The sequence below is a fragment of the Sparus aurata genome, chromosome 1, assembly GCF_900880675.1.
Source record: "Sparus aurata chromosome 1, fSpaAur1.1, whole genome shotgun sequence".
Lineage (NCBI taxonomy): Eukaryota > Metazoa > Chordata > Actinopteri > Spariformes > Sparidae > Sparus > Sparus aurata.
This window is the reverse complement of record NC_044187.1, coordinates 34,451,568-34,479,132: the sequence shown is the minus strand read 5'-3', so window position 1 is coordinate 34,479,132 and position 27,565 is coordinate 34,451,568. Positions and strand designations below refer to the sequence as shown.

The window sequence follows — 27,565 nt, the reverse complement described above, 5'->3', positions numbered from 1 at the left end:
GGGGGTTGGTGGGATTTTTTTAGGGACCTCAGCTGGGGGCTAAATCTGTTTCCTCTGAGCGTATCAGGGAAATTTTGGTGAACCCGCAAAATGAGTTCTTCACTCGTCAGCGTGGATGCACCTCGCCCACATGTCAGCGCAGTGACTTGGTCACGCTTTGCTGCCTTGAGACCAGAACAGGGTGTTAGCTGCTTCCAGCTGCCACCATGCTATCTCTCTTCTCCATCAGTGCCAGTTCCCCTTTCTCTCTTTGGGTTTGAAGAGAAGTGACACTTGTGAAGCAAACTGTCATCGCAGCTTCACGTCCATACGTCGGATTAAACAGCCCAGTCATCCATTTCAAAAGTACAGAGAGGCTGCTTCTCTTTTTTCCAGTTATGCGAGATTAACTTCAGGGTATTTGTCTTCCGAATAGAGTGAGAGCGTGTGTTTGTTTGCAGAAGTTTAAGGCCAAAGTTGAGTCAGGGTTTTTCGTGGTAATGTAGGAGGATACACATATGTTTAAGGAAACAGAGAATATTCTCTGACGCATCACTTCTGAACATAAAAGAAGCATGGTGGGAAACAGAGATGGGACTACTTCCAGAGAGAGCCATGCTTCTGCCCTAAGTGTGTGTGTGTGTGTGTGTGTGTGTGTGTGTGTGTGTGTGTGTGTGTGTGTGTGTGTGTGTATCTGAAGTCCCATTTCCACCATAAAACCAGCCAGCCAGACAGAGTTTACTCAGCCAGTAGAGACAGGAGTCATAAAGCGACAGTGACGCAAGTCCAGTCAAAATGAGAGGCTTCTGGTGACATCTGCTGACTGAATTATAGGAGTCAAAATGACAAAAATCTAAATAAGATCCATGCTGATGCATTTTAACTGGAACAACAACACACTGCGCACCGACCCTGAGAGCAGCCGAGGAATTCTAGTAAGGTTTGAGTCATGAAAGATCATTATAGGTCAGCAGGAATTTGAATTCCACATCTGTTTGTTTTTTTTTTTTTCAAATTTGGGCTGCAGTTAGAGGGTTTACAAATACAGAAGGAATACAGAAAAACTAATGGGAGACAACTGCTCGTAATGTCATTTGGAACCCACACCGACACTGAATAAATCAGAATCAAGTTAAATGAAATGACGTGTGATATAACACAGGTGTAACATTCACACTTGGGTGCCTTTCTTTCTTTCTTTCTTTCTTTTTAATTCGAGGTCAGGACATTGGATGGTGAAATAGCTTGTAATTATTGCTCGATTATTCCGTGCACGTCCTGAAGATGGCGCTGTTGACGCGAACTTGACAGAGAAGCAGCAGCAGCCAGCGGTTTTGACTGATGGATCCACATGTTTTACTGATCTAATATGTAAAACTGTTGAACGGATGAGCGGCCCCCGGGTACAAACACGTTCACACTGGTGCCAATTTAAATTCTCGCGTCGGGGTCTAAAAATCGCGCGCCGAGGAGGCTGGTCCGCGAGAAACGCAACATTAACTTGCTACCTTTGCTGTGACTTTTATTCCGACCCAGAGGAGCAGGTCTGAGCATGCGCACTGCATCGGTTCTAAGGGGACGGGGAGGACATCACGGAAAAAACGTAGCAGCAGCACCACAAACCCCACGCCGAGATTTCGCCTCTCTGCTGCGCTAAAACTGCGCGACGAAAGCGAACCACGACTATGCCCGGCGCGGCGTTAAAGTGCGGGACGAGCACTTGACAGGCCTGGGCGAGGTCTGAGCGTTTGCCGGGAGGGGAAATACATTTCTTCATATGGGAGCATGCGGGAAATGGTTGGAGGTTGCTGCGTGTGTTCAGACGAGCGAGGCTGGGCTGAGAATCCGCTGGTGTACTGTGATGGACACGGCTGCAGCGTCGCCGTTCACCAAGGTAACATTAGCCGCTGTTAGCGCGTCATTACCGGGCAGCTGTGGCGGCTGACCCGGCGGCTGGAGGCAGCCAGAGGTGCTGGTTGGTCGCTAGGTTTCTGGGTAGGTCCGTCGCTTGTCTACGTGCGTGTTTGTGTGTGTGTTGGTGTGTGTGGGAGGGGTAGGTAGGCGTGCTGTTTGTTGTTTCCTCTCAGCACACATGATTACACACACAGGGCCAAGCGGTGACACCAAGCCTAGATGGCGCCTTGATGGCACTTCAGGTCCGAGCGTTGAGTGTGTAAGTGTGCGCGCGGCTGTCTGGCCCGGTCGGATCCTCAATGTAAGAGGCGTGTTTTTGCGACAAAACAGCCCCGGCGAGGCCCGCCGGTTTGGACACTGTTACCCAGAGTCCACTCGCTTTGTTGCTTTAGCGAGACCTGCAGGGGACAGCGGTCCACTCTCAGATCGTATTTCTGAGCAGAATCAGCCCTGTGACTGATTAGTGGACCGACTGTGGGAGGTGGGTCCAGATTTTTTATGTGTGTCAGAGTTACCCTGTTCTCATCAGCTGGTTGGTGTTTTTGGAGTAGAGATGATTTAGTCTGTTGAAGTCAGCGAAAGTGTTATTAAATGTAATAAAGGAGTAGTAGCTCAGTGCTGGCACAACAGCTCGAGCAGACAGCTGTCCTTCAGTGGGGCATTTTAAAGTTCCAAGTGGACCAAAAATGTGTTTTTGAGGTATTACTGTCAAGACAGCACAACATAACATTATGTGTAAAATACATCAGTGTAAAACAAAATTAAAGGTTCAGGGTGAAACAAGAATTCTCAAGTATACGTTCACGTCGTAGTCGTGAATTTGCTGGACATTTGCTATCGAGCACTGTTAACCTGTTGTTGTGTGCGTCCCAGCATGCTACGGGATTGTTCAGGTGCCCACCGGCCCGTGGTTCTGTCGGAAGTGTGAGTCACAGGAGAGGGCGGCGCGCGTGGTGAGTATGACACCATACACATCCATCCATTGCTGCTTTGCACGACGCAGCGAACGTCCAGTTGTCTGAGCTCTGCACTCTCCTGTCCCACCTCCAGAGGTGTGAGCTGTGTCCCCACAAAGATGGTGCTCTCAAGAGGACGGACAGTGGAGGTAAATCTCCTCCTCCCGTGTCCATCTCGCTCTCCTGCTGTTTTACCCTAAGAAGCCGCAGATTCCCACTGTATTCACAGGGATCTCAACCATGCCATTAATCCACTGACAATCTGTCCAATCAGGCTGGGCCCACGTTGTGTGCGCACTCTATATCCCCGAGGTACAGTTCGCCAACGTCCTCACCATGGAGCCCATCATCCTGCAGTATGTCCCGCATGAGAGATACATCAAGGTACTGTCACACACACACACACACACACACATACTGCTGAGTGGATAAAAGCTGTGACACATTATGAAGCGAACAGTTGTTGCAGGGCATCATCAGAGTGTGGTGCTCTGTCTCCAACCTTAAATTAAGTTAACACAATATAGCTTATTTTCGTTATTTCTGTACAACCAGACAACATTGAATGCGCTGATCTGGCAATGCATTTATTTCTCGTGGGGTGGTGAAATATTTTTTATTAGACATGATAAGGCCAGGTATCAAATATCTATATAAAGATATTTATTTCATTTATGTTTAATCACGTTCTTGCACAATCGTGCGTGTTTAGACAACTTAGAGATCTTATGAAATAAGATATTTTGCTTATTTTCTCAAGTGTATCAAGAGGTAGGGTAGGAGGTGTTGTTTTGCCAGGTGTGACTGGGGTCATGTGGGTGAGGAATGGGGGAGTGGAGATTAGGCTATCTGTACAGCAGTTATGCATGAAAGTTAATGAGAGACAATACAGGTTCCACATTATCCCCAGTGCCAAACTGAAGCAGTTGTTGATTGATCAATGGGGGTTTAAATGACGGAGCAGTCAGTTATTTTTTATTTTTATACATTTTCTCACCTATTTCTCACCTTTGTCTCTCTAAATCGCGTCAACCACAAGAGGTACTTGAGCATACACTTATAAATGAGTCCAAAAAATGTAGGCTGATGGGTCCAGTAAGTACGCAAGATGAACTGCAGACAAATAAACACACACACACACACACACACACACACAAGGTTTTCCCTACTCAACACCCAAGCCATTTTGGGCACCTCCTAACTGTGAAATCAATCAGTTTATGTTTTTTCCATATTTTATTTGCATATAGTAATGGTCTAAAATTATGTACACATCTTTTTTTTTTTTAATAAAGAAAATAAAAGGAATCCCACCAAACCCGTCGCCAAATTACTGCACCAAAGTCTTCCACAAACCTAGGGAAGCCACTGACACACACTCGAACACCAAAGGTGTATCTGATATCGCCGTAGTGGCGTTCCTAGAGCATCATAGTTAACACACTTCCCTCATTTCAACTTACTTCATGGAAACGGTAAGAAAATGTAATATCGAGCAAGTCCGTGAGGTTTGAGAGCATGACGTATGTAAGGTTTCTCTTAGGAGACCGGGGATCAAATCCTGCTTCAACCATAATATTAAACTGTTCGCCTACTATTTTGACCTCAGGTACACTTACTGTTTTCAGTGTCTGCAGTTTTCTGTTGCTGTTTGGTCAGGTTTAGGCATCAAAAATACTTGGTTATGTTTAGGAAAGTGTAGTTTGGGTTAAAATGGACCATTTCACAACATTTAACATTTGCAACATTTGAAAGGATAACTTCCCCCATGTGCGTATCTTTCCAGTCTTTTTCCCCAGAGTCTCTAAGCTATGACGTTACAAAACATTTGATTGGTCAGTTTCAACGATGCTCCTGGACCGACATTAATGATGATTCTTCAGGTACAACACCAACAAGGACACATCAGATCCAGCCACTGCCAAAACACCTGATTCCCCACAGGCTTTCCTCCCGGGCTTGCAGAGATAATAAACCTTTGTAGATGTAAATTATCGAAGTTTTCAGAGCAGTGACCCTTTTTTTTCAGCAGCATCAACAGTCCCACAGAGAGGAATACATTATGAAAGATAAAGACAGAAAATACAAAGAAACAAAGCATGACGCACGTTGCCTTTAAGACATGTGGGAAACGACACAACTCTCTTCTCTCCCATAACGGGAAAAAAATTTTTGCTCCACAGCACCATCACACTCTCCACCTACGCGTACAGTACGGTACAAACCCAGAAGTGAGTGTGGCAAGGTCCCACCCGCTCTCTGGAGGTTGATGAAAGTCATTCTGGGAACTGTGGGAGATTTCCAGCAGAGCAGAAATTAATGAGGCAGGTTGAAGGAACAACAAAGAAGTACATTTGCCGCAGTTCGTCGCAACTTAAATAACACACTGATCAGCACCGAAGCGATTAGTTTTAAGTCAGTTAAAAGGATTTGCTGCAGTTCCTGGTTTGTATGTGGGATAACTGATGGTTTCTCGAGATAAAAACCGCTAATTGATTAATGAAATAAATAGATAGGATATAGAAAATAATCATCGGTTAGGTATGACAAAGCCAAAGCTTCAAGTCTGTGCTTCCTGTAATCTCCATGTGTTATAAATGAACCCTATGTTTTTATAAGAAACAGTTTCTTGTTGCACACTGGCGGATGAAACACGACGTTAAGAGGACCTCACACAGATTCTTAACATGCAGAGAGAGACCACGTATTGGAAACAGACTGAACGTGTCCCTCATCGTCTACAGACGCTTAGACATTCTGCAGTGCGTCTGAAATATTCTGCTGATGTCTTTTTTTTCACTTTGTAAAGGAAGCTGTTTGCACCACAGACTAGTTTCAGGCTGTTATAGAGTTATCACACATCAGCTGTCTTGTAACTGTATCTATTTGTACCATTTTTCCCTTTGATAGTTGTCAGAGTGTGTCTAGCAGAAGCACTGAGCATGCACCAGAGCGGGCCTTTTAAAGCAATGCACATCACACAGAAATCAATATTTGACGCGTGGACTCATTAGACTGAGCAGCCGGCCGCCGACGTGCAGTGTGTTCGTAATGTGTGTGTGTGTGCGTGCATGCGAGTGCCTGCTTATAAACGTACACATGTTAGTGTTTGAGTGCCTGGTTTCATATTACTGTGTCAGCTACAGTAAATTGCATGCAGCTTTCCCCCCGTCAGAGCCATTCATCCAGATTTTTGCTGCCCACATTCCTAGACAGCGTTACAATGGACAGTGAAAACTTGAGAAGCCACTCTTCCTCTTACACGCTTCGGTGTAGTTATGTCTCTGGCCTTTCATTTCGTAGCCGACATCCTCTGAGGAGAACAGAGAGCTGAGTAGGATGTAGGGAGTAGAGGAAGACAGAAGGAAGGGGAGAGAAAAGGCCAAAGAGAGAGGGCTGAAGCGAAAAAGGTAAAGAGCCCGCTGTTCTTTTGTCCCGCACCTGTTGCTAGGCCTCTTCTGCCCCCAGCTGAGGAAAGCTGAGGAAAAAGTACAAAAGCTCTGTGTGTGTGTGTGTGTGTGTTGTGTGTGTGTGTGTGTGTGTGTGTGTGTGCGCGTGTGTGCGTGCGCGCGTGTTGGGCAGCCTGTGAGTGCTTGTATGCATTTTGTGGAAACGTGCTCATTTAGATGTCAGTGACGACTGATGCCGCTTCACACAGGATGCGAGAATTCTAGCTGCTAAAATCGTCATCGTTATTTCCAAAACCTCGGCTGCTCATGAAAAAATTGTTTTGTAGCGCTTCATGATAATTCGACACCTAATCTATACAAAATAACAGGTGGCTGTGAATGTAGGGCACAAAGAGGGGAAGTAAATGCTTGTTGCATGAAGATACAAGAAACGCTAAAGTTAAACCTGTCTTTTGAAATGCACATCTGGCCACAAGCTCCTCAATGTCAGCTTTTTTTTTTTTTTTTTTTTTCACAACTGTGACATCTGGTCAACATGTTGATGGAGGTTCTCAGTCATCCAGGTCATGGTAATTCTAAGTGCTGCGTTGAGGCAAGTTGAAGTGTTTCAGTTTCTGGAAGACGTCTCACCTCTCATCAAGAGGCTGCTTCACTTCTAATTAACTGGAGGGGAGTCGCAGGCTTTTAAACTCTGCGTAGGAGTGTCCTTACAGAGTATTCAAGGACACACGTGAGCTCTGAGTTTCAGAGTTGTTAGGGCCACTTGATGATTGTTGACTTAACCCGCCTTCATGTGGGTTGCTAGGGCTAGGTGAGCCCAGGTGTTGAATGGTTGTTAAACTGTCTAGACAGGCCCTCTGACAACGACTCTGAAACTCAGAGCCCACCACGTGTCCTTAACGACTCTTGTGAGGACACTCCCGCACAGGGTTTAAAAGCCTGCACCTCCCCTCTAAATAGTTAGAACCGAAGAAGCCTCTTGGATGAGAGGTGAAACGTCTTCCGGAAACACGTCCAGTCGCCTACGAGACAGAACTTCAAATCTGGTCAACAGTTGTGCTGTAAAAAGCAGCGAGCGTGCAGCAAACTGTGTTCGGTTTGAAAGCCCCATCTGTTGTCTCGAGAAGCAAAACGTCCACATCTTTTGTAGTATGGCTGCGGCTGGCCTCAATTTACACTGCAATAACTTTGGTTCACTTAAATGGCCAAATAACAAGAATGTATCAGCGTGTCCTGCTGACAGATGAAACAAGCACAGCTTTTCTCATGAATACGAACATTTTGAAACAGCAAACAGCTGTAGATTAACAAACAGCTTGGTTAGTCGACAGGATAACCTAGCCTGTGTTAATAAGAATTATAGATATAATGGTAATGACTGACTCTGTTTCTGTGTCTCTTTATCTCCTTGTTCACTCCGTCTTTGCCGCTTCACCAGACGTGTTATATCTGTGAGGACCATGGCAGGGAGAGCAAGGCCGCCTGTGGAGCCTGCATGACCTGCAACAGACAGGGCTGCAGGCAAGCCTTCCATGTCACCTGGTAAGCGTTAAAGTGTGTGTGTGTTTATAAATGTGTATTTGTGGTTACATGGAAGCGTCAGTGTGATGGTCGGCAACATCAGTTACGACTTTGAAATGAAAGTTGCCGCAACAGAGATGTCGAAAAATGCATTTCATACTAAAAAGGCACACAAATACACAACACAGCGCCTGAACCAGGACATGACATTTGTGTAGAACAACAGTCATGAAGTGATTTGACTTTAGATGCAAATAACAGTCTACAGTTGGCCTCAAAATGCTTTCATTCCTTGGCTTTGGGCCTTAATTCTGAGTAAGCTGTGACTGATTCCTGTGACAATGCAGGAGGTGAAGACTTCCAAGTCAAGTCTGGAAGATTGTGTGGCACTGATTATTGTGTGCTGTGATCTGACATTTGAGCTGTTCTGTCATGATCAATTACACCAGCTCTCAGGTGACTCCGGCCACGTCCATGTTGTTGTGAGAGTCTGTGTGTGTGCGTGTGCGTGTGTGTGTGTGTGTGTGTGTGTGTGTGTGTGTGTGTGTGTGCACGCTCTCCTGTTTCCCGTCCTGTCTGACCTCCTGACACCCTGTGTACAGTGCTCAGATGGCAGGTCTGCTGTGTGAGGAGGAAGGCCCAGAAGCTGACAACGTTAAATATTGCGGCTACTGCAAACATCACTACAACAAAATGGTGAGATGGACAGCAGTCTAACCGACATTTCTTGCAAAAAAACGCAAAAATATTGTCTTAAAGAAAACATGATGAAAATGGCAGCTGCTACAAACATCAGAGATAAATCTCTTTGTCTTAAATTCTTCCTTAATTGCACTGTGAAGTGTTAACACTGCTCATTAAACGTTGCTACTTAACTTAAAGCCCCTGTACGGAGTTTTTAACTGGATATAGAAAAGTCTCTGGTTTCTGCTGATGTGTCTCTGTTACCTACAACAGCAAATGAGCCCATCAGCGTGAAGATACGCTTTTTCTAAGTAGTCTAATTCTATACCTCTGAAAGGCATTGGTCGGGTCGGACCACTTACGAAACGATTTACGGCAGTCAGACCGGAACTGACGACATTCAGGATACGGCATAGCTGTTTTGTTGCTACGCTAGCCAGTGCTAACCGAGCTAAAACTTTTGTCATGGCTGATAATGAGACAAAGAAAAGAAAAAGAATTCGAACCGAAGACCAACGAAAGGCCGAGAGGGAATCTGATCGAGCTAGGGCTAAAACACGGATAAACATAGGCGATTCCTTCCAGAGATGGAGAGAGTTGCGGGGCTTGAAGGGAGGGTCGGATCCAGAATTTGCCCGATTCCTCCTAGACAGGTTTGTAAATTTTATTTTATTTATGAAATGTAATGCGGGACGTAGTTTACAGCAATACATGAATTCATGTTGTTACAACAAAGCTGGCTAACGTTACCACTAGATTAGCTCTAGTTACTACACTCGTGAAAACGACAACAAACTTCTTAGATCACGCATCCATTTCAGCTGTGTGTATCAGCCCAGCCGACCTGCAACGATGCATCGCTAATATCCTCTGTCATTATAAACGATTCAGTTTCTTACTTAGAACAAAACATCCATCACAATCACTGTGACTTTGCTGTAACGCTAGCTCTGTAGCACCGTGGGTAATATTTATAGCTGGGAAATTGCAGTGCAACAGCAGCATTACTTTGTTTCACCGGCGGCATATTACATTAAGTAGAAATACAAATAGACACAGTACCTCGTCCATATGCACGCTGCAGATAGCTGCTAAAAAAAAAAAAAGTTTTCAAAGCAAGTCCCGTCGTCTTTCCGACGTTTCCAAAACAAATCTACACGCGCCGGCCAGACAAACGTCTTCACGACAGTGGGCGCTAGAGCTCATGGGAAATGCAGTCTTCATTCCGGCAAAACACTACCGCTTTCGTCCAGCGGGGCCGCCAAAATCAACACTAAATGAAAAGTCTGTACAGGGGCTTTAACTATTGTTGTTTTTGGTTGTTATTTTGACTTTAAACAGCCCGTATGGCTGCATAGATTTCATCCATAATTGCTGTTGTTTCTGGCTCTGGTGCAGAAAGGATGACAGCTCAGATCTTTACGTCACCTTAGAAGCTCTGATTAGCTCAGCTGACAGGTGGGGAAACTATAGTCAGTGAACACCAGACCTGTTTAAAACACTCTAGGAAGAGATTCAGAAGCTTCTTTTATGCATTATCTGAAGAAGAAAAAAAAGTTCAGCAGCTTCTCAGGTTTTATGTGGTCTCGAGACGATACTCACTTTCTCCTTTGGTGTTTACAGCAGAAGAAGTTACGCTCCAGTGAAAATACAAGTAGCTCCTTCAGCCATTCCAGGGGGCGCTCCAGCTCTCCATCACAGGACAAACACCACCACCACAGACAGAGGAAGGTATGGCTGATGTGTAAAACTTTTAACTGCTTGTAAAGTGTTTAGTACCAAAGGTTTGGCAGTGGCTGGTCACATTTCTAGCCTTGTTTGCCAGTGACGAGAACTGAAAACCAGTTCAAATGAAGAACCGCTTCCAAATTGTCCGATTCATCAGAATTGTCCGATTCATCAGAATCGTATGCCTCTGATCTTATCGATTCTTTCATCAGTGCTTACATGTTCCTCTGACAGTTGGGAATTGCAAAACAATGACTCTGAATGTATGTGTCCACGCTGCTGGAACAAAGAGTTATGGTGTGGAGGAAGAATTGGTCCAAAGCATGGCTTCATTTCACAAAGAATGACGTAAACAGTCAACTATTTGTAATGTCTGTAAAATGCATTTCATCTGTTTTATTATGACAGACTGTTGCTACAGCTAGCTCTCAGGTCATAGACTGAGACTCGCCCATCAGTGTGTTGAGGATCAAAAATGGTTAAAGGAGAAAAAGTTGTGTTGATGCTGAAAACCCCTGTAGGCCTACTTTTTTCAAACAGAAATTGATAAAGAATCAGGAGGGAATTGATAAAGAATTGTACCGATAAGCAGAATGGAATTGTCTCACAGTCTGAGGAAAGAAGCTGCTCCATAGTCTGGTCGTACAGCAGCAGATACTCAGACAGAAACTCACACTGTATCTCTCTTGATGGCAGCAGGGTGAGCAGACTGTCCGGGGGATGGGTGTTGTCTTTTAGTGTCCTTTGGGCTCTGTGCAGACATTTAATTTCTCTGATATCAGACACTAATGATGTTCTGACGGTGGCTTTAATCACCTGCTGAGGAGCCTGTCCTGGGCCAGTTTGTGATGTTTTCAGTCGGGGTGCTTTCTATTGCTTCTCTTTGAAAGTCGACAAGAACTTGGCACAGGATTTTAGCCCTCTCATCACTCCTTCAGACATACAGTCATTTCTGTGCTTTTCTGACCAGGGTGGTGATGTGCCATGACCATGATAGGTCCTCTGTGATGTTGATTCCCACGAACCTAAAACTGTTCACCTGCTCCACCTCAGCTCCACCGATGTAGACAGGGGTGTGTGTCTTTGGCTCCTTTTTTTTTCTTAAATAAACAAGCCGATGATACTCCACAATAGAGTTAGCTTGGTGTGTGTGGGCATGGCTGTACAGCCTGAACAAGAGGAGGCCAGCCCTAGTAATTGTCTGTTAATGTGCGTGCCTGGATGTTTGTTTTTGTCTGTGCGTGAGACGATAGTGTATGCCAGTTAGTACCTGGTTTGACTCTAACCTGAGCCTGAGCCCTGTGTTTTTCATTACATTCAGAGTCATAAAGACAAGAGTCGGCAGAAAGAGCGCCACAAGAAGTCCTCGGACGGTCTGGGCTCTTCGGTGACGAGCAGCAGCATAGAAAAGGTATGAATACCAACCCACGGAATGACTGGTGAGGGGCTGCGGACCCTGTCAGGAAACGTTCTGCCATGGCAGACTTCATTTCACATAAAGTTAAGAGCTGTCATAAACTCATCTTGCCCTGTGTGTTTTGGCCCAGATATCCTCCGCTCACCACAGCAACAAGGACAGTGAGGGTAAGCCCAAGAAGCTGAGCTCACACAGTCATGGTCACCGCAGTAAGAAGACAGGAAGTACTGGCAAGAGCTGTTCCTCCTCCTCCTGCTCCTCCAGTCCATACACAGGTAAGTACCACAGGAAGGCAGACTGAAATGTTGCGAATGTGACATCTATATTATCGACTCGACAGTCAGATTTTGACCACAACCTTGTGTTTCTCTCGGAGAAGGCTCCCTGTCTTCTGCTCAGGATTTTCATCAGTTCTCATCATCCTCCCGCCTGGAGCGCGATCATGACCGAGCTGGCGACGACCACAGTGGCGAGGAGCGTAAGGAGCGTCACAGGAGGCCAGCGGTCCAGCAGGACGAGGATGAAGAGGATGATGAAAAGGAGGAGGACAAAGAGGAGGAGGAGGAAGAGGAGGAGGAGGACAGTAAATACCACAAGCCACCAGCTTTGACTCCAGCTGATGGCCCACTGGCGGGGTCACAGGGTCAAGACAGGTCGGAGGGCAACTCCAGCCCTTTCGAGAACAAAGTCACTATTTCTACCTTTGGGTCCATCATGCGCATCACCTCCTCGTCAGGGCTGGGCAGCAGCAGCAAGATCCGGAAGATCTCCTCCTCGGGGGACTACAAACCCTCCAAGTCCCTCTGTAAACCGTCTCAACTGAGCACGCCGCCTATCCTAGAGGAGGCAGACCTGGAGGACAAGGCCACGGCTCCACCGCTGCCCAGAGAGCGGCGGCACCGCGGCAGCAAGAAGAGCAGCCATGGTCCAGGGCGTCCGAGGGGGAGCAAGAACCGAGAGCGGAGAGAAGAGGAGCATCAGCACCACCATCACCACGCAGCACCTCCTCCTCCTCCTCCTCCTCCTCCTCCTCCAGCGTTAACCTCCTCACTCTACCCGAACCCGTCCTCCATCCCCCACCCCGCCTTCTCCTCCACGCTTCCGCCCACAACCATCTCTTCCTCTTCTTTCTCCTCCTCCTCTGCTGGCAGTTTTTCCACAAGCCGTGGCAACTCACTGCTCGGCTCCGGTGAGTCTATGTCAGTGGGTGTGAGTGTGGTAGCCCTCGAGCTTCCTGTGTGTGAGAGCAGGCGTGTGTTAAAAGAAATGAAAACGACGCCACTATCACTATCTGTTTGCACTTTGGTGTGTTCATTTGCAAGTCAACTCTAAAGTGTTGAAATGTTTCCATTGCACATGTGCCCTGTCAGCAGCACAGCAGCAGCTTATCTGTATATCAGGACCTGTCGGTGTAGTAGAACAAGCCTCTGGAAGTCAGAGCCACGCAGGACAAATAAAGATCCTGTTACAGGGCACTGGTTATCATACACATGGTTCTGAAATTGAGAATATTTTGTAAATCTGTCTCACAGTATTTATTCAATCTGTACGAGGCACAGATATTGTCCTAGATAGTGGTTTTTGTGTGCGCTGCACATGTTGCAGAGTGGTAGATTTTCTGCCCTACTTACAGATTTACTCTCCAGGGCACAACACACTTGTGCAGGCGTGTTGTTTTCTTTCGGGGTCTTACAACTCCTTAAACAAAACAAAAAAAGTCTCTTTTTGAAATATTTTTTTTACTAATTGTAACTTTCTGATCTTGTAGGTATCTACTCCAGTCTCAAGGACCCTCTCACACTGGGTGGGGGCATCTGCAGCACCCCTCTCTCGCTGGGCGGAGGGGTGTGTAGCACCTCCTTGTCCCTGGGAGGGGGTATGTGTAGCACCCCTCTCTCCTCAGGACTCCTTCAATCCCACGTCTCCTCACTCTCACTTCCATCAGTCAACGCGGTTTCAAACACACAGGTAGAGAGAAGCGTTCAGGCTGTTTAAAGCAGATAGCATGAAGGCTTTCAGGGGGAAGTACTCCCCCTGTGTCTGGGTTCTACTTTTTGTAGTTGCGAAGCATTTTGTGAATTTGTTTAAAAGGCGCAAATGTTCAGGGTAAAAAACAGACCAAAAAAAACAGAGTACAAAACAGCGTGGTTATAGAGGAAAAAAGATTGTTGTTAAAGCGAAACTCTCGCCAAAAAGCAACTGAGGCTTTATTTGGGATTGAATATGAGTCAAACCTTCGTGTGAAAGCATAATTACGACAAAGGAGGCACTTTTAAGATTTACCGTAGTTTCGGTTTTGGGCACCTTAATTTTGAACGGGAGAGCTAGGGGCACGACAGGCTAGCATCAAAATCGCTATTTTTAGAACACTAAGAAGGCTCGACACAACATGAAACTCATGAACACGAGCATTGAGAACATTGTTTGTGTACACAGACAATGCCAGACAAAAAGTGTCGATGCCGGAGTGCGACCTGACAGGCAGGAGAGTAATGGTGAACCGCTCCTCAAGCGTGCCTGTCAGATCGCACTCAGGGATCGACACTTTTTGTCTGGCATGACGGCGACGCGCAGGAGCCCAGCAGCTAACGTGAGTAGTTCAAAGACCTTCTTTTTCATAAACTCTGTGTACACAAACAATGTTCTCAGTGCTCGTGTTCATGTGTAGAGACCCTGGTGATGCTACGAGCAAAGTTTCATGTTGTGTCGAGCCTTCTTAGTGTTCTAAAAATAGCGATTTTGCTAGCGTAATTATGCTTTCACACGAAGGTTTGACTCATATACAATCCCAAATAAAGCCTCGGTTGCTTTTTGGCGAGAGTTTCGCTTTAACAAGTTATTCAACAGAAAATGAATCTGAGAGATAAATAAGTCACCTTTTTGACTGATTATCTGTTGGTTTTGGACTGTAGTTAAATCAAGGAATATGAAGAGGTGTTTTTGGGCTGTAGGAAAATATGACGGACATGTCTCACAATTCACAATTTTCATAATTTTTTCATAATGGATACTTTTTTGCTGCTTCTCTCTGTTTTATAACTGAAGACTGGATGTTATTTTTGTCTGCATCACCACGGTCAACATGTATTACTACTTCCTCATATTTTATAGATGACATTTATAGATTAACATTTTTAAAAAGGTTTTTAACTGGATTATTTTTTTAACCAGCATTGTTTGTAGATGGTCCAGATGATTTCTTTGTGAGCCAGATGTTGATGTCCACTGTCTCGTAGGTCCATCCAGGTTCCAGCACCTCCTATAGTCTGACCTCTACTCAGCCTTTCGCCAGCTGTCTCTCCACCGCCCCCACACTGCCACCACTATTGAGCCAGGCCCAGACCTCACTGCCAGGTGAGAGGAAGACAGCATTCACAGGTCATTATGATTGTTTGCAATGATACAAAAAAAAATGGCGCTAGTTTCACAAGTATAAACATAGCAAGAAACTAGTCTTCAGTTTCTTACAATCCGACAGACATTAAAGTCATTCATATTGTGCCGCCTTCACATTGGAAAGTTAACGTCTCTCTTTTCCCATTCTCAGAGTCCGACCTCGATGACTGTCGCTTCCCATGTCAGGGGAACTCGCCAAGAGAGAGTCTTTCTTCACAGTACGTCTGAATGAATCTTTTTTGGTGGCTTTGATGGGAAGTGTTGGGACACAATATGTGATTTATGCTGTGAAAATGAGGGAACAAGTAGTAAAACACAGTTTTACTGATGAAATATCTACTCATCTTTCACCCATCAAATGAAACATCATTTGGATACATGTTCCCACTACCACTACCACTGCTGCTGTAGTCAGATCAATTTATATTTCTGTGAGCAGCAACAGGAAACATCTACCAAAGTGACTGCATGGATTATAAAAAGAAATACCAACCACAGCCACAGGGTCTTGTTGGTAGTTTCCCCGCTCGGCCGCAGCAGTGACTTCTTTCTGACTCGTCGATGTTTTTCTCCTCCCCCTCACCCAGGTCTCCTATGAGCTGTCTCCCTCTTCTGTTCGACCAGAGAGATGGGCTGGGTGCAGGAGTCAGATCCCGTCCTGAGAATGTCCCTCCAGCCAGCTCGCATATTGAGCTCCTGTTGGAGAAACACGGCAATGGAGAGATGGGAGTCAACAGTGAGTGAGGCTTGAAAAACAGTGTTTTTTACTTGAAAACAACGGATACTTTCACTTTTCATTGGAATTTAAAAAGCCTTTAAATGAAACAGAAGGAGAAGGAGAAATCCCTCTTTGGTTGATTTGCTCTCAATTAGTGGTCATATTAAGGCTGCAACCTTAGAAGAGGACTCATAAATATCTTCATTTAAGAGCTAACAAGCAACAACTTGTTTGGAACCACCGCAATGCAAAGTAAAAATAGAATTTGTGAGCTGCTCAAATTAGATTATGTGTCCCTTAGACAGCAACCTGGTACTATTTCGAGATGATGACTGTACCTGTGGAAGCTGTTCTGGAGAGAAAATAGTACAGCGAGAACATGCTGCTGAGGTGTTCAGAGCAGCTGTAGGAGCTTTGTTTCTCACATTCCTTCTCTAGGTTTCATTTCTGCTGGGCTCACTCCTGAACCTGACTGCTTACTGGCATTGACTCTGACTCTTCTTCTTCTTCTTCTCTGGGGACATCATCAGCTAACACTTGCTTTCTAGTCTATTCATTGCTCCCTTTTCTTTCTCCACACTGCGCTGTCACAATTCCATTTTCAATTTTTCTCATTCTGTTTTCTCACTCTCTCACTATTTCTACCATTGTCTACTTTTTACCATTGCTACATAACACAAAATCAGAAATGGGCCCTCCTTTCTTCCCCACCATAATATCACTCAACTGAGTGTGCTTTTATGCAACATAGCCTCCAATTCTTTGTAAAAGGAAAGGCCCTGCAGTCTCTTATCTTAAATATGTTTATCTGTGCCCCAGGGAGAGCTTCACTTATGAGTGTTAACTGCTGCTCCAATCTGCAGAAAATGGAAGAGAAGAGTGTGTTTATTATCTGTGTCCGTGATGCCGGGCACACTGCACAGACAGCTCCCCAGAAAATCAATTAGAGAGCATTTACAGGATGCTTGAATTCCTATCTCAGACCTGACACTGCTTTTTCCACAGGAAGCAGTAGTTCATGATAGCACATCATTCAGAGACTGAAGTTCTGAAGAAACTTTTATTGTCTTGTTTTGTCTTTAAATGTGTTTAATGTGAAATCCCAAAGATAAATTAGGCGAAAGTTATAATGATGTAGGATTTTCTCCACAAGTATTGATGAGGTCCAGTAACAATATGTAACGATGGTATCCTGGTGAATATGTCCACCTTTAAAGCCCTTAAAGGCTCCAGATGTTGTCCACTGTATATATCTTTTTTTATTTTTCAAGTATTTTTTGACGTTTATATGGTTTTATTGATAGTACAGCTCAAGAGATGATAGGAAACATGTGGGAGAGAGGGGGAGTATCATGCAGCAAAGGACCCCAGGCTGGGACTTGAACCCGGGGCCGCCGCTGTACATGGGACGCCCGCACTGTATATATTTTGACAGATATTTTCTTGATTAGACCCTAAACCAGGATAGTACTGTGTGGCCTTGATTGATTGACATCATTGAGCCTGTAATGGTGGGACAATTTAGGATTATTCTGCATAATAGATACTCATTAGTATTTTCCAGTGTAGCTCAGCACAACATCCATACAAGCAAGAGCCAAATCAGTCTTCATTGAATTGTCAAGGAGCTCAGTGCAAACTCCAATGTGCTAATACCAACCTGTGCTCTGTTTGAATTGATTGACACATCTCACTTTGTGATGTAATGAAAATAACTTCTCACTTTGCTAAATCCTCATATGCTAATATAAACACGGTTAATTATAATTGTTATAACTAACAAGTGTGGGGTTTGTTCATCTCTGGTGTCATTTTAATTAATGAGGACACTGACCTCCTGGAAAAGGCCATGTATTTAGGGGCTTCTTTATGTTTCATGTGCCGCTGTGGCTACATAAATGTTCAAGTCATCCAAAACATAATACATTTCAAGTGACATGAGTGGCATGTAGACCTGCCACCAAGTAATTGATTAATTAGTTGATGAAAAGAAAGTTAGCTGCCAACCGCTTTGATAGCTGATTACCTGTTTTCATTTACTGCCACATTTACTAGTTCTAGCTTCTTAATATGAATAAAGGAGCAACTTTAAGAGTTCATGCTCTGTGAAACTGTAATGAGCATTTTTTTTTTTTTTGTAGTTTTACTAAAGGACTTAATGATTAATTGTGATCAGCAGATTAAAAAAAATATATCTTTGGTAGCAGCCCTAGCAGCAATTCAAGTATAAAACCTAGATAGAACCAAGATAAAACTATCCTGCTCTGTCCTGGCTGCAGCCATCTATCCATCCGTGAAAGCATAAAATTATTAGCATAGCCCCCCCACACTGTTTCATTTAGCTTATAGGGGCCCCCACTACCTTCCAATGCTCTTCATAGTCCAGCTCATTTGTACACTGGCACAGTTAAATAATGGAAATGAAATGGAAATAATTTTGCTTTGACAGCATATATCTCCTCCCTGCCTCCTCTAGTTGTGGAGATGCTACAGTCGCTCCACTCCCTGCAGCAGGAGAACCAGCGCCTCCAGGACCAGATCCTCAGCCTGACGGCCAAGAAGGAGCGGCTGCAGCTGCTCAACACGGAGCTGGCCGTGCCTTTCCCTCCACACTTTCTTTCTGCCCAGGGTTCCATGCACACCTCTGCCCAGATCAGCTTCCTGTCATCCACCCAAGGTCAGAATCATCATCTCCACCCGCCTTCAAAACAAAACCTTGGGACACAGTTTTAATATGGTGTCATGTAGTACGCTCCCTGTCTACTACTCATCTGCATCACTCGACCTTCCCCTCTCCCCTCACAAACAGTCCACCTGCATGTATCAGTTTTTAAACATCAGTTCATTACTGTCAGGTTAGAGGTGATTCCACAGATACAGTACTAAAATAGATGGCTTCTCATCTCTCAACTGTATTGTCAGTTACATCTTTCCACTGACAGAATCACTCACTTTTTTATCAGAGTGGTTGTTACCGCTTGTTCTGTCTCCACCTCTCTTCCTGTTTTGTTAAATAAAGCAGCGTCTGTCAATGTCATGCATCAGTGCAGCACATTTCCAATGAATTCATGTCTGGCAACACAAAGTGATACATTTTGTACAGTGCAGCATAGAGGCTGCAGGTGTTGTTAGCAATGGCCACAAACACAGCAATCACGCAGAGGACGTAACGATTTATTGATGTGAAAATCCTACATGCAGGTGGTTTTTTTAAAGTTAGTAATAAAAACTAGAGTGGTTAGTGTAAACCTCTGATCTGGTAGTTTTCACCTTGTGTTTGTGCCTCTTGTCTTTAGACCCCTTGAGCACCAATAAGAGTCCCCTGTCCAAAAGCTGCTTCCTGAATGACACCTCCTTTGTTACCTCATCTGAGGTGAGAAACTATAGACCTTTCTTACCTTAAACACACCGAACAAAACCTTTGTCACGATGTGTCAGCGAGTACATTTCTGCCTTTTATACCTCGGTGTAACATGAATCTGTGGGTTTAAACATCAGTACAGTGATGATGATGATGATGATGATGATAAGTGATCCTGTCTGCTACCATCACAAATCAATAGCTAAACGGTTCTTTCACATCTTTGTTCCAGGAGCTCCACTCTGGTAGTCCGTCCCGCAGTAGCTCCTCCCTCTCCTTCCAGAGCACTCCTCCTCCTCAGCAGAGTCCCGCCTCCTTCAGTCAGCCCATGCTGAATGGCCTAAGTCGGGGCTTGAGCGATGGTTTGGGGACCATCAGTCAGGCCGGCAGCTCCTCACTGCCTGTGGTGGGAGGGCTCATGGCGTCCCTCGCAGGAAGTCCTCAGCTGAATATGAACGGTGTACTGGGCGGTCTGAATGGAGTGATCCAGTCTCCTGTGCAGAACGCCCCTCAGCCCACACTTCCCGCTCTGCGCCCCCAGCCTCCACCTCTCAACCCCCAGGCACTAGCACAGGGCTTCCAGCATCCCAAGAGTGTCAGCCCGTACGTACCCGGTCTGTCTGTAAATCAGCTGGAGAAGAAATCTATGTTAAGACAAACAGTTGTTTTGTTTAAAGGCAAATGACATCATGTCAGGCAACTAAAGCAGGGCCAAGTCTCTGATGGCTGTGTGTTTGTGGGTTGTCTGGTGTGTTAATGTGTCTGCATGTTGTTTCTTGTATTTCAGGTCTTCTCTCCTGTCCGAGCAGCAGAAGCAGCTTCTTCTCGAGCAGCAGCAGCAACAGCAGCAGCTCCAGCAGTTCCTAACGTCACAGAACTTCACTCCTGTAATGACACTTCTTCACACCTATAACTTCCCTTTTTCCTTTGAGAGAGAGCAAAAACCACTCTATCTTTCTTTTTATCTTCATGTTTATATCTTGTGGCTGTATTTCATGCTAATACTATTCGGGTTGAGAAGACGCACACTTGTCCGTCGGGCAAGAAATGTAAACATCCATCGAAATGATTTAATTCAACTCATTTCGGCGGGGGGGGGGGGGGATTGATGGATGGGAGTTCAGGAGCTGAACAGCCTTGGGAACAAAAGTTGCTCTCCTCCTCTGTGTCCTGCATCCTGGGCAGCAGAGCCGGCGTCCCGAGGGGAGCCACTCAAACACTGGGAACAGAGCGTGGGAGGGTTCCTGATGGATCCTGCACACTGTCCTCAGTGTTAGAGCAGACTTTGACTGTGCTCTGCAGGCGTGTTCTGTTCTTTATGGAGTGTAACCAGCAGGTGATAGAGAAAGTGATGAGACTCTCTATGAAGGAGCGATAAAATGTCTGAAGAATGTTCTTATTGACCCCAAAAGTGTTGAGCTTCTTCAGGAGATCCTGCCGCTGCCGGCATCTTCTGAGGATCTCCTCAGCGTTGGAGGCAAATTTAAACGTACTGTCAAAATTGTGCCCAGGTATTGATGGCCGCTGCAAAAGGTCACCACCATCTTTTTGGTCTTCTCCGTGTTGAACTCTATGGCCGAATTACCACGCCACTCCACAAACTCATGCAGCACTGAGCTGTGGTGATATGAGGGGCCTGAGAGCAGGGACAGGAGAACTGTGTCATCTGCATACTTTACCAGATGACAGTTTGGATGGGTAGCCCTGCAGTCATCAGTGTAAAGGATGAAGAGCAGAGGTGAGAGGTCGCAGCCCTGAGGGGAGCCTGTAGAGGTGACCAACAGATCATAGAGGGTGCTGGTCAATAACACCTTCTCCGATGTCTCGGTCAGGAAGTCTGTAATCCACAGGATCAGCAGGTGGTCCAGGTAGGAGCAGGTGGAGAGTTTCTCTGCTAGGATGTGTGGCTGTAGAGGGTTGAATGCAGAGGAGAAGTCTGCAAACAGGCTGGCTGTGGTGTTGGGCTGTTCCAGGCGATGGTGTACCGTGTCCATGATGAGTGTTTTGGCATTATCAGCCTCACTGCCTGCGGGGTACGTGAGCTGGAGAGGGTCCATCAGTGGGTCAGGTACCGTGATGATGTGTTTCTTTATGACCCTCTCCATAGCCTTCATTACAAGTCATTTTAGAAAGCAGCTTCTTTCATTTTTCTACAGTACATTTGTTGTTACATTTGTGAAAGTTGTGTCATATGACTAGTACTGATACCAGTTTTATTTTCATTTTTTGTAAATGGGGCACAGTCTATCAACTGAGCTACAGAAGCGCCCCATGACAACAGTTTTAATGAGCACTTATAATCTCTTAACTTAAAGACCAAAAGATCTTTTTCTCAGTCTTGTAGTTTGGCAAGTCAAACAGGTTTTTCTTTATAGACCTTAATCACATGACACTTTCAGAAGTCTTTACAGGCACGCAGTGACAGTTTAGGTTTACACCCTAATAAAATCTTCTAGGTAGGTAGAATTATTTTGAAACATTTTGTCAAATACACTTTTTAGAAGTAAACTGGAGCACTGTGGTCAATGTGAAGTTGCTAGGCAACCAACGGAGGCTTCAGTAAGTTACTGTGCCCCGCCAAAAACTAGTCCCTGATCCTCAGCATGGAGTTAATAAATACAATATCAAGTGTTAATAAGGGAGCTCCAGATGTGCTGGTGTACATAAAGCAGTATATTTACCAAACTGTCAAACAATTGCTTCAAATTATGTAGACTATACAGCTTCATTAAATTAAAATAACTAGAAACAAGAGTCGTTTGTCTGATACTTAAGTAGAGACTTGCCTTATTTTGGTTCGCTTCAAGATACTCTTTGTCCTGAGTAGTAGACAGCAGCTAATGGTGTGGCACTTAGAATAACAAGTGTAATGGTGAAATAACAATACGTAAGATACATAAGATATGAAATATTGTTGATTAATAGCAATGACAATTGCTTTAAGGATGAATGTGGTGATAACAGTTTATAGTAGCGTGTGATTAACTAGCTGTTGAGGTTTTGAGGTAGCTGTTGAGTGTGTGACTCTCTCTCAACAACAGAAACCAGCCACCATGACGGGTCTAATTTGACTTGCAAACTGGTACTAGTCTGGTGGATACTGGAATCAACCACACACTGTGGACATCTCATCCAATCTACAGCTAGTATCTGTCCTTTGTTATTGTGGGGTTAGGGTTTATGTGTAATTGTGTTATGGCTAATTGAAAATACCTGTAAACCTGAGTTGAAACAGCTGAGATGGATACAACATTGTTAACCTAAGAAATGTTTGACTTGTCCAGCTGTTGTCAGAGCAGCAGAAGCTTTGGACCAGTTATAGATGGACTGAAACTAACATGTCAAGGAAACATGTCCAGGAGAAAGGCTGCCTTTTACTGATTAAGACGATTTTCAATTTAACCTCCAATTTTGAAAGCACTCGAATGTCTTGTATGCATGTAACATTTGCAAGAATAGGAACTTATGACATGTGACTACTGAACTCAGAGCTGAGTCTCCCAAATGTCTGAGCTGAAGACCACAGGTGTCCTCAACATCCTATAAACTCATTGTCTTCTCCCCTGGCTCAACCAGGAGCAGCAAGCGGTGGTGTGCCAGATGCTGCAGCAGCAGAGACAGAGGGAGCTGCAGCGCCTCACGCTGACGGGAGCACTCACGTCCACCCCGAACTCACCAATGATAGCCCAGTCACCCAACCTGCTGTCCTCAGCCACAGCCTCACCCCTGCAGGGCGGCCAGGGCAGCAACCTCTTTGGCCTGCAGGACAGTGCACTTCACAAGCCCGGGGTGAGCAACACTGCTAGATTTCGCACTCGGATTGTATATGTTTTCAGTTTAAGACCTGTAAGAAACATTGTGCAATTTGCTTTGCTTTCAGGCTACAGGAGAAAAGGGTGGAGACAAGAATGGGTGATGATTCCACAGGGAGCAGCTCAATTGAAGATGTCGGGCATCGTCAACAAACATGACTTTTGAACGTCTTTCCTCCTCTGTCATGTTTATCTTACACCCTCTTTTATGAATGTATAACAGGATGGACTTAAACGTCAAGGTGAAGTTTTTCGTGTTTTGGAATTCTTTATATCAGAGGTTCTTCTCATAGGTTTTTGTGTAGGCAGCTTTCAGAGAGCATGAATACAATGGTCTCTTCTTAAATTGCACTAATTTGTTAGCTAGACCAATGAGGCTGCTTCTGAAGGCAGAGTTCCTGCTCAGCCCCGCAGGTGCTGTGCAGGCTTCTGGGTTGAAGTGTGTACTCAAGGTCAGACTGTGTTGTCTCTGACTTCTCAAGCACTGACCGTTCATGATCTCCCTCCATGGCTTATTTTCAATCAGTCAGAGAGAATCGCAGGCTTCTGCCACTTCTAGCAACCTCAACTGTCTTCCTTGATATTTTGTCTTCCCTTTGTGTTCACCCCTACCCAAATTTCATCCAGATCTTCTATATGTTGCATTTTCTCACATGCACTTATTATGTAAAGGATAAGTATACTGTCATTCTCGATGTGTGGTTAGTGGCATTTCAACACGAAGCTAGTTATTACCTCAGATCTTTGTGCCGCTTATTTTCCATTGTTGAAATTTTGTGCTGACTCATTACCGCATAAGCCTTCACTGGATATAAATGCCCACCAAAAACCTTGGTTCCAAATCAAAGGTATTAACTTATGTAGATGTAAAAATGGCACCGAACCCACCCATGTTCAAAATGGCGCCATCATCCACTAGAGACTGGCATCAATGTCAACATTGAGCAACAGAATTTATTAAAAACCACCATGAGAGTTTCTAAATACTTTTATATCCTTCCAGTTGCTATCGAGATTAAGCAGATGAAACCAAACATTTGGAAATTGTAAGTAAGAAATTCATTGTTTTTCCTAAACAAGTGAGCACTTTGCATGTTAGTAGCTAACAGAGCAAATTAGCCATCAACATAGTACCTTATAAAGGATGCTTGGTACTTACTAGGCCACTAGGGACTGAAATCTTATTGATTCATGTGAATATTTTGCACTCCTCCTCCTCCTTAAGTGTCATTTTTTGTGTTTCATATATAGATATTCTTTTCATGTTCACCAACTAGTTGTTCTTTTAGCAATACTGGATAGATAATGCCTTAATGATGTTAGATTAACAGAGGAAACCATGAGCCCAAAGGCTCCCTCTCTTCTCGTCTTTCTTTGATAGTGTTTTTTATCCGGGGTACATGGAGGGTTACATTAGTAAAGAGAAAGCACTCTTCCTAAACCCATTTATACTTTTGATAGCAGACTGATGATTTCAAAAGATGAAATGTGTGAATAACCGTATAGTGGTAACTGAAGTGTCAAATCCTTTTCTATTGTAATTTTTGTGTTCAGATGCAATGTTCTTTAGTTGTTGATGCTTCAGAGAACTGAGAAACAAGGACTTGTTGAGAATCTTACAGTGAAGCCTGCACAGTGGTGTCATAGGAGACGGCTGGGGACGGCCATGTTGTAAACTATTATTAAAGTGCTGTCACGGCAGTGTATGATACATAGCGTAGCTGTTATCAGCTGGGCGGACCGTGAATTGCCAATGTTGTTAGTGATTGCAGGCCTGAACCCAGACTTGAGCTAACGTAGAGACGATGATAAGCTTCTCTTTCCTTCCACTCCACTTTATCAAACAATGTACCTGTTGGGCTCAGTTTTGGTTCTCAGAACAATGGCCACTTCTGAAAAAGTGAATATTTTATCATGTTTTCTCCTGTGTTCTTTAACAATATTGTCATAGGCCTTTTAAAATATTTTCTCACTTGTGTTTGCAATCTTGAACATGATCTCCCTTACATGTGATATCTCGAGTGCTAGGTCATTTTGTTAGCAGCTAATGTAGATGTCAGAAAGGAACTTCAAGCAGCTCACTAATCGGTGAAACAATACTGTAGCAATGACAGAAGGAGAATGTTGATTATGTTGATAAAGACATGAGCCAACGCGTTGACATGACTCCAAGTGGGAGTTCTGCAATTTACCAAGTATGTCTTTATTATGTGAGTCCAAACACAACCACGTCCAAGAGATTGACTGACGAGTGCGAAGGATTTTTGAAGCGGTTTCTTTCTCATGTTGCACTGGGGCGCTTTGGGCCCAATTGTAAATCGTTTTTTAGTACCTTTTTCAATTTTGTTGGAAGACAAGTTGTATACTTTAATATGTTTGTGTAAAAACACATTCATTCTTTTAAGCTTTGAAGTTTGGGTAACCAAGATAATCCATGTTCTTAATGTCGTACTGTGTATCTTTTATGTGTTACAACATTTAAGCACCTGGCTCTGAATGAGGTTTGATGGAACGCGAGTTACCTATTGGGATATGAATTGCATGAAATGCAGTGAGGTCTTTCAAATGTATTGCTAAATACCAAGTAATAACTATGCATCATTTTAAATGCATTGTTCCCTGAAAAAAAAGAAATTAAATTAAATGAGCACTGAATTTTAAAAAGGACAAGCATGTTGTCATTGTACAGTGTATTTGTTTGAGAGAATTGATCAAGACAAATTTGACAATATTCAGATTAAAAGCCCTGTAAAGTATTTTGATATTTTTGTGTGTAAAATTAAAAGGATGGATTAAGACAACTTTTTTGTCAATAAATGTATTTTACTGAGTTGTTACATTTTCTTTTGAGTGTTCAATCACTTATCTGGTCCAATGAGAGGAAAGTGGGAATGAATAACTTTTCATAGACAAGTGACTGACATACAGCAACTAGCTTTGTCTGGGCCTGGTTTCAGCTAAATTCAAATATATTTAACTTAACAACATTTGCGGTGAATATTATTTTCTTTGTCTTTTCTTTTTTGCTATCAAGAAAATATATTTATTAAAATCTCAATTTCTGGTGACATGTGTCCAAGTAAAATTTTAATCCATGTACCCACATATCCAAATCATGTCCCCATTTTAGTGTTACATTATTATTCCTATGTTTATTAAACTTTATTAAGACTTTATCCTAGTATTTTACAGTTTTGTACTACATCACAATGAGTCAAGAATACTGAGATCCTTTTCACACCAGCCACAGCTGGTGTAAAGAGGCTTGAAACAGGACTGAGGATATATACATATTTTTTCAGGTAACACCTTGTATCAGGGCAGCCATTTTAAAAGGTATGTGTTTGTTAGCGCCATTAAAGCAAAACTCTCGCCAAAATGCAACCTAGGCTTTTTTTGTGTAAGTACCTGAGTGAAACCTTCGCTTAAAAGCCTTATTTCGACGAAAGAGGCACTTTTTAGATTTACCGTAGTTTTGTTTTCGGGCAAGCTCATTTTCAATGGAGTGCTGGGGCACTCTTACGCTAGCATCAAAATAGCTATTTTTAAAACACTAAGAAGGCTCGACACAACATGAAACTTCGCTCGTAGTATCACCAGGGTCTCTACACATGAACACGAGCATTGAGAACATTGTGTACACAGAGTTTGCTAAAAAGAACGTTTTGGGACAACTCACGTTAGATGTTTCCTTTGCTCGCTGCCGTCCTGGCAGCCCAGAAGTTTCGATCTCCGTATGTGACGAAACATGGAGGACAGTTAAGGTGGAACGCTCCTAAAGCTTAGTTCCATAATATTATGCACGGATAATTTGTTTTGTCATTAGCGAAAAACAATATTGACGTTGAAGTTGAAAAAAGGAGCCTCATATAAGAAACAATACTAAAATAAAAAGCCAGAAAAGTCACGTTAGATATCACATGGATAGTAGCCAGAAGACAGTAGCGGTCCACCTTAATTGTCCTCAAAGTTACGTCGATCAATACTTCTCGGCTGCCATGACGACTGGGAGCTGAACAAGTTACTGCTAAGGTGAGTTGTTCGAAAAACTTTTTTTTCTCCTTTTTTTTGGGCGAGAGTTTTGCTTTAATAAAAAGGACAACTTTTGAGTTGCGAGGTCTTAAAGAGTCCCCTTAGCTGGTGTTCACCCTCTTTTCAAGATTTATTTAATTGTCATGATGCAAAACAAGAATGTATAGGCCTTTCTGTTATAATTCAGTAAGCTACATACACACAATGTGGAAGTTCAGGAGTCTCAGTCTGAGGAAAGAAGCTACTCTGTAGACTGGTGGTACAACAGTGGATACTTATGCATCTCTTGGCAGGTGGCATTTCAAAATAGATAAATAAGTTATTAATCACAATTTATAAACTCTTACAAAAGGTTGCCTCCTCAGATGGTTCTCTGTAAATGGTCTTTCATTTCTACAGTCTAGGATTTGTCACAATCAAACATTCACACAAACATTCATACACAGTTCACACACTGATGGCAGAGTCTGTCACATCATGGAAGGTGCCAGCCTGCTCATCAGGAGCCATTTGGGCTTCAGTATCTTACTCAAGGATACTTCGACATGCAGCCAGGGATTAGAACCAGCGACACTCCCATTACTGGACGAAGTTTGACACAGTGAATTAAGCCTTTAAATGTACATACAGAAGTGAG

At 43.9% G+C, this 27,565-nt stretch overlaps 1 protein-coding gene across 3 annotated transcripts; it reads left to right on the top strand.

The window, feature by feature from the left end:
• The first annotated feature begins 1,417 nt into the window (after positions 1 to 1,417).
• On the top strand, positions 1,418 to 25,733 carry LOC115585162 (protein AF-17). Of its 3 annotated transcripts, none has more exons than XM_030423335.1 (20): positions 1,418 to 1,873; positions 2,767 to 2,846; positions 2,944 to 2,998; positions 3,124 to 3,233; positions 7,698 to 7,801; positions 8,383 to 8,476; positions 10,088 to 10,195; positions 11,514 to 11,603; positions 11,740 to 11,884; positions 11,986 to 12,798; positions 13,378 to 13,577; positions 14,846 to 14,987; positions 15,157 to 15,223; positions 15,593 to 15,741; positions 18,200 to 18,400; positions 19,020 to 19,096; positions 19,317 to 19,687; positions 19,872 to 19,971; positions 22,661 to 22,873; positions 22,965 to 25,733. In XM_030423335.1, exons 1-20 carry the CDS (start codon positions 1,765 to 1,767, stop codon positions 22,998 to 23,000), a joined length of 3,264 nt encoding a protein of 1,087 aa, XP_030279195.1. In that variant the 5' UTR covers positions 1,418 to 1,764; the 3' UTR covers positions 23,001 to 25,733. The 3 variants fall into 3 exon arrangements, with proteins under 3 accessions (XP_030279195.1, XP_030279213.1, XP_030279205.1); XM_030423353.1 differs by having other exon boundaries at positions 1,419 to 1,873; positions 14,846 to 14,963; XM_030423345.1 differs by having other exon boundaries at positions 1,420 to 1,873; positions 11,989 to 12,798.
• Positions 25,734 to 27,565: the final 1,832 nt, after the last annotated feature.

What these genes read in the sequence shown, in the direction of transcription:
- LOC115585162 (XM_030423335.1), top strand. Translation starts at nt 1,765, where the DNA reads ATGCGGGAAATGGTTGGAGGTTGCTGCGTGTGTTCAGACGAGCGAGGC. An exon ending in CGAGCAGCAGCATAGAAAAG is followed by an intron (nt 11,604 to 11,739) that starts GTATGAATACCA and finishes GTTTTGGCCCAG; the next exon opens with ATATCCTCCGCTCACCACAG. An exon ending in ACGCGGTTTCAAACACACAG is followed by an intron (nt 13,578 to 14,845) that starts GTAGAGAGAAGC and finishes ACTGTCTCGTAG; the next exon opens with GTCCATCCAGGTTCCAGCAC.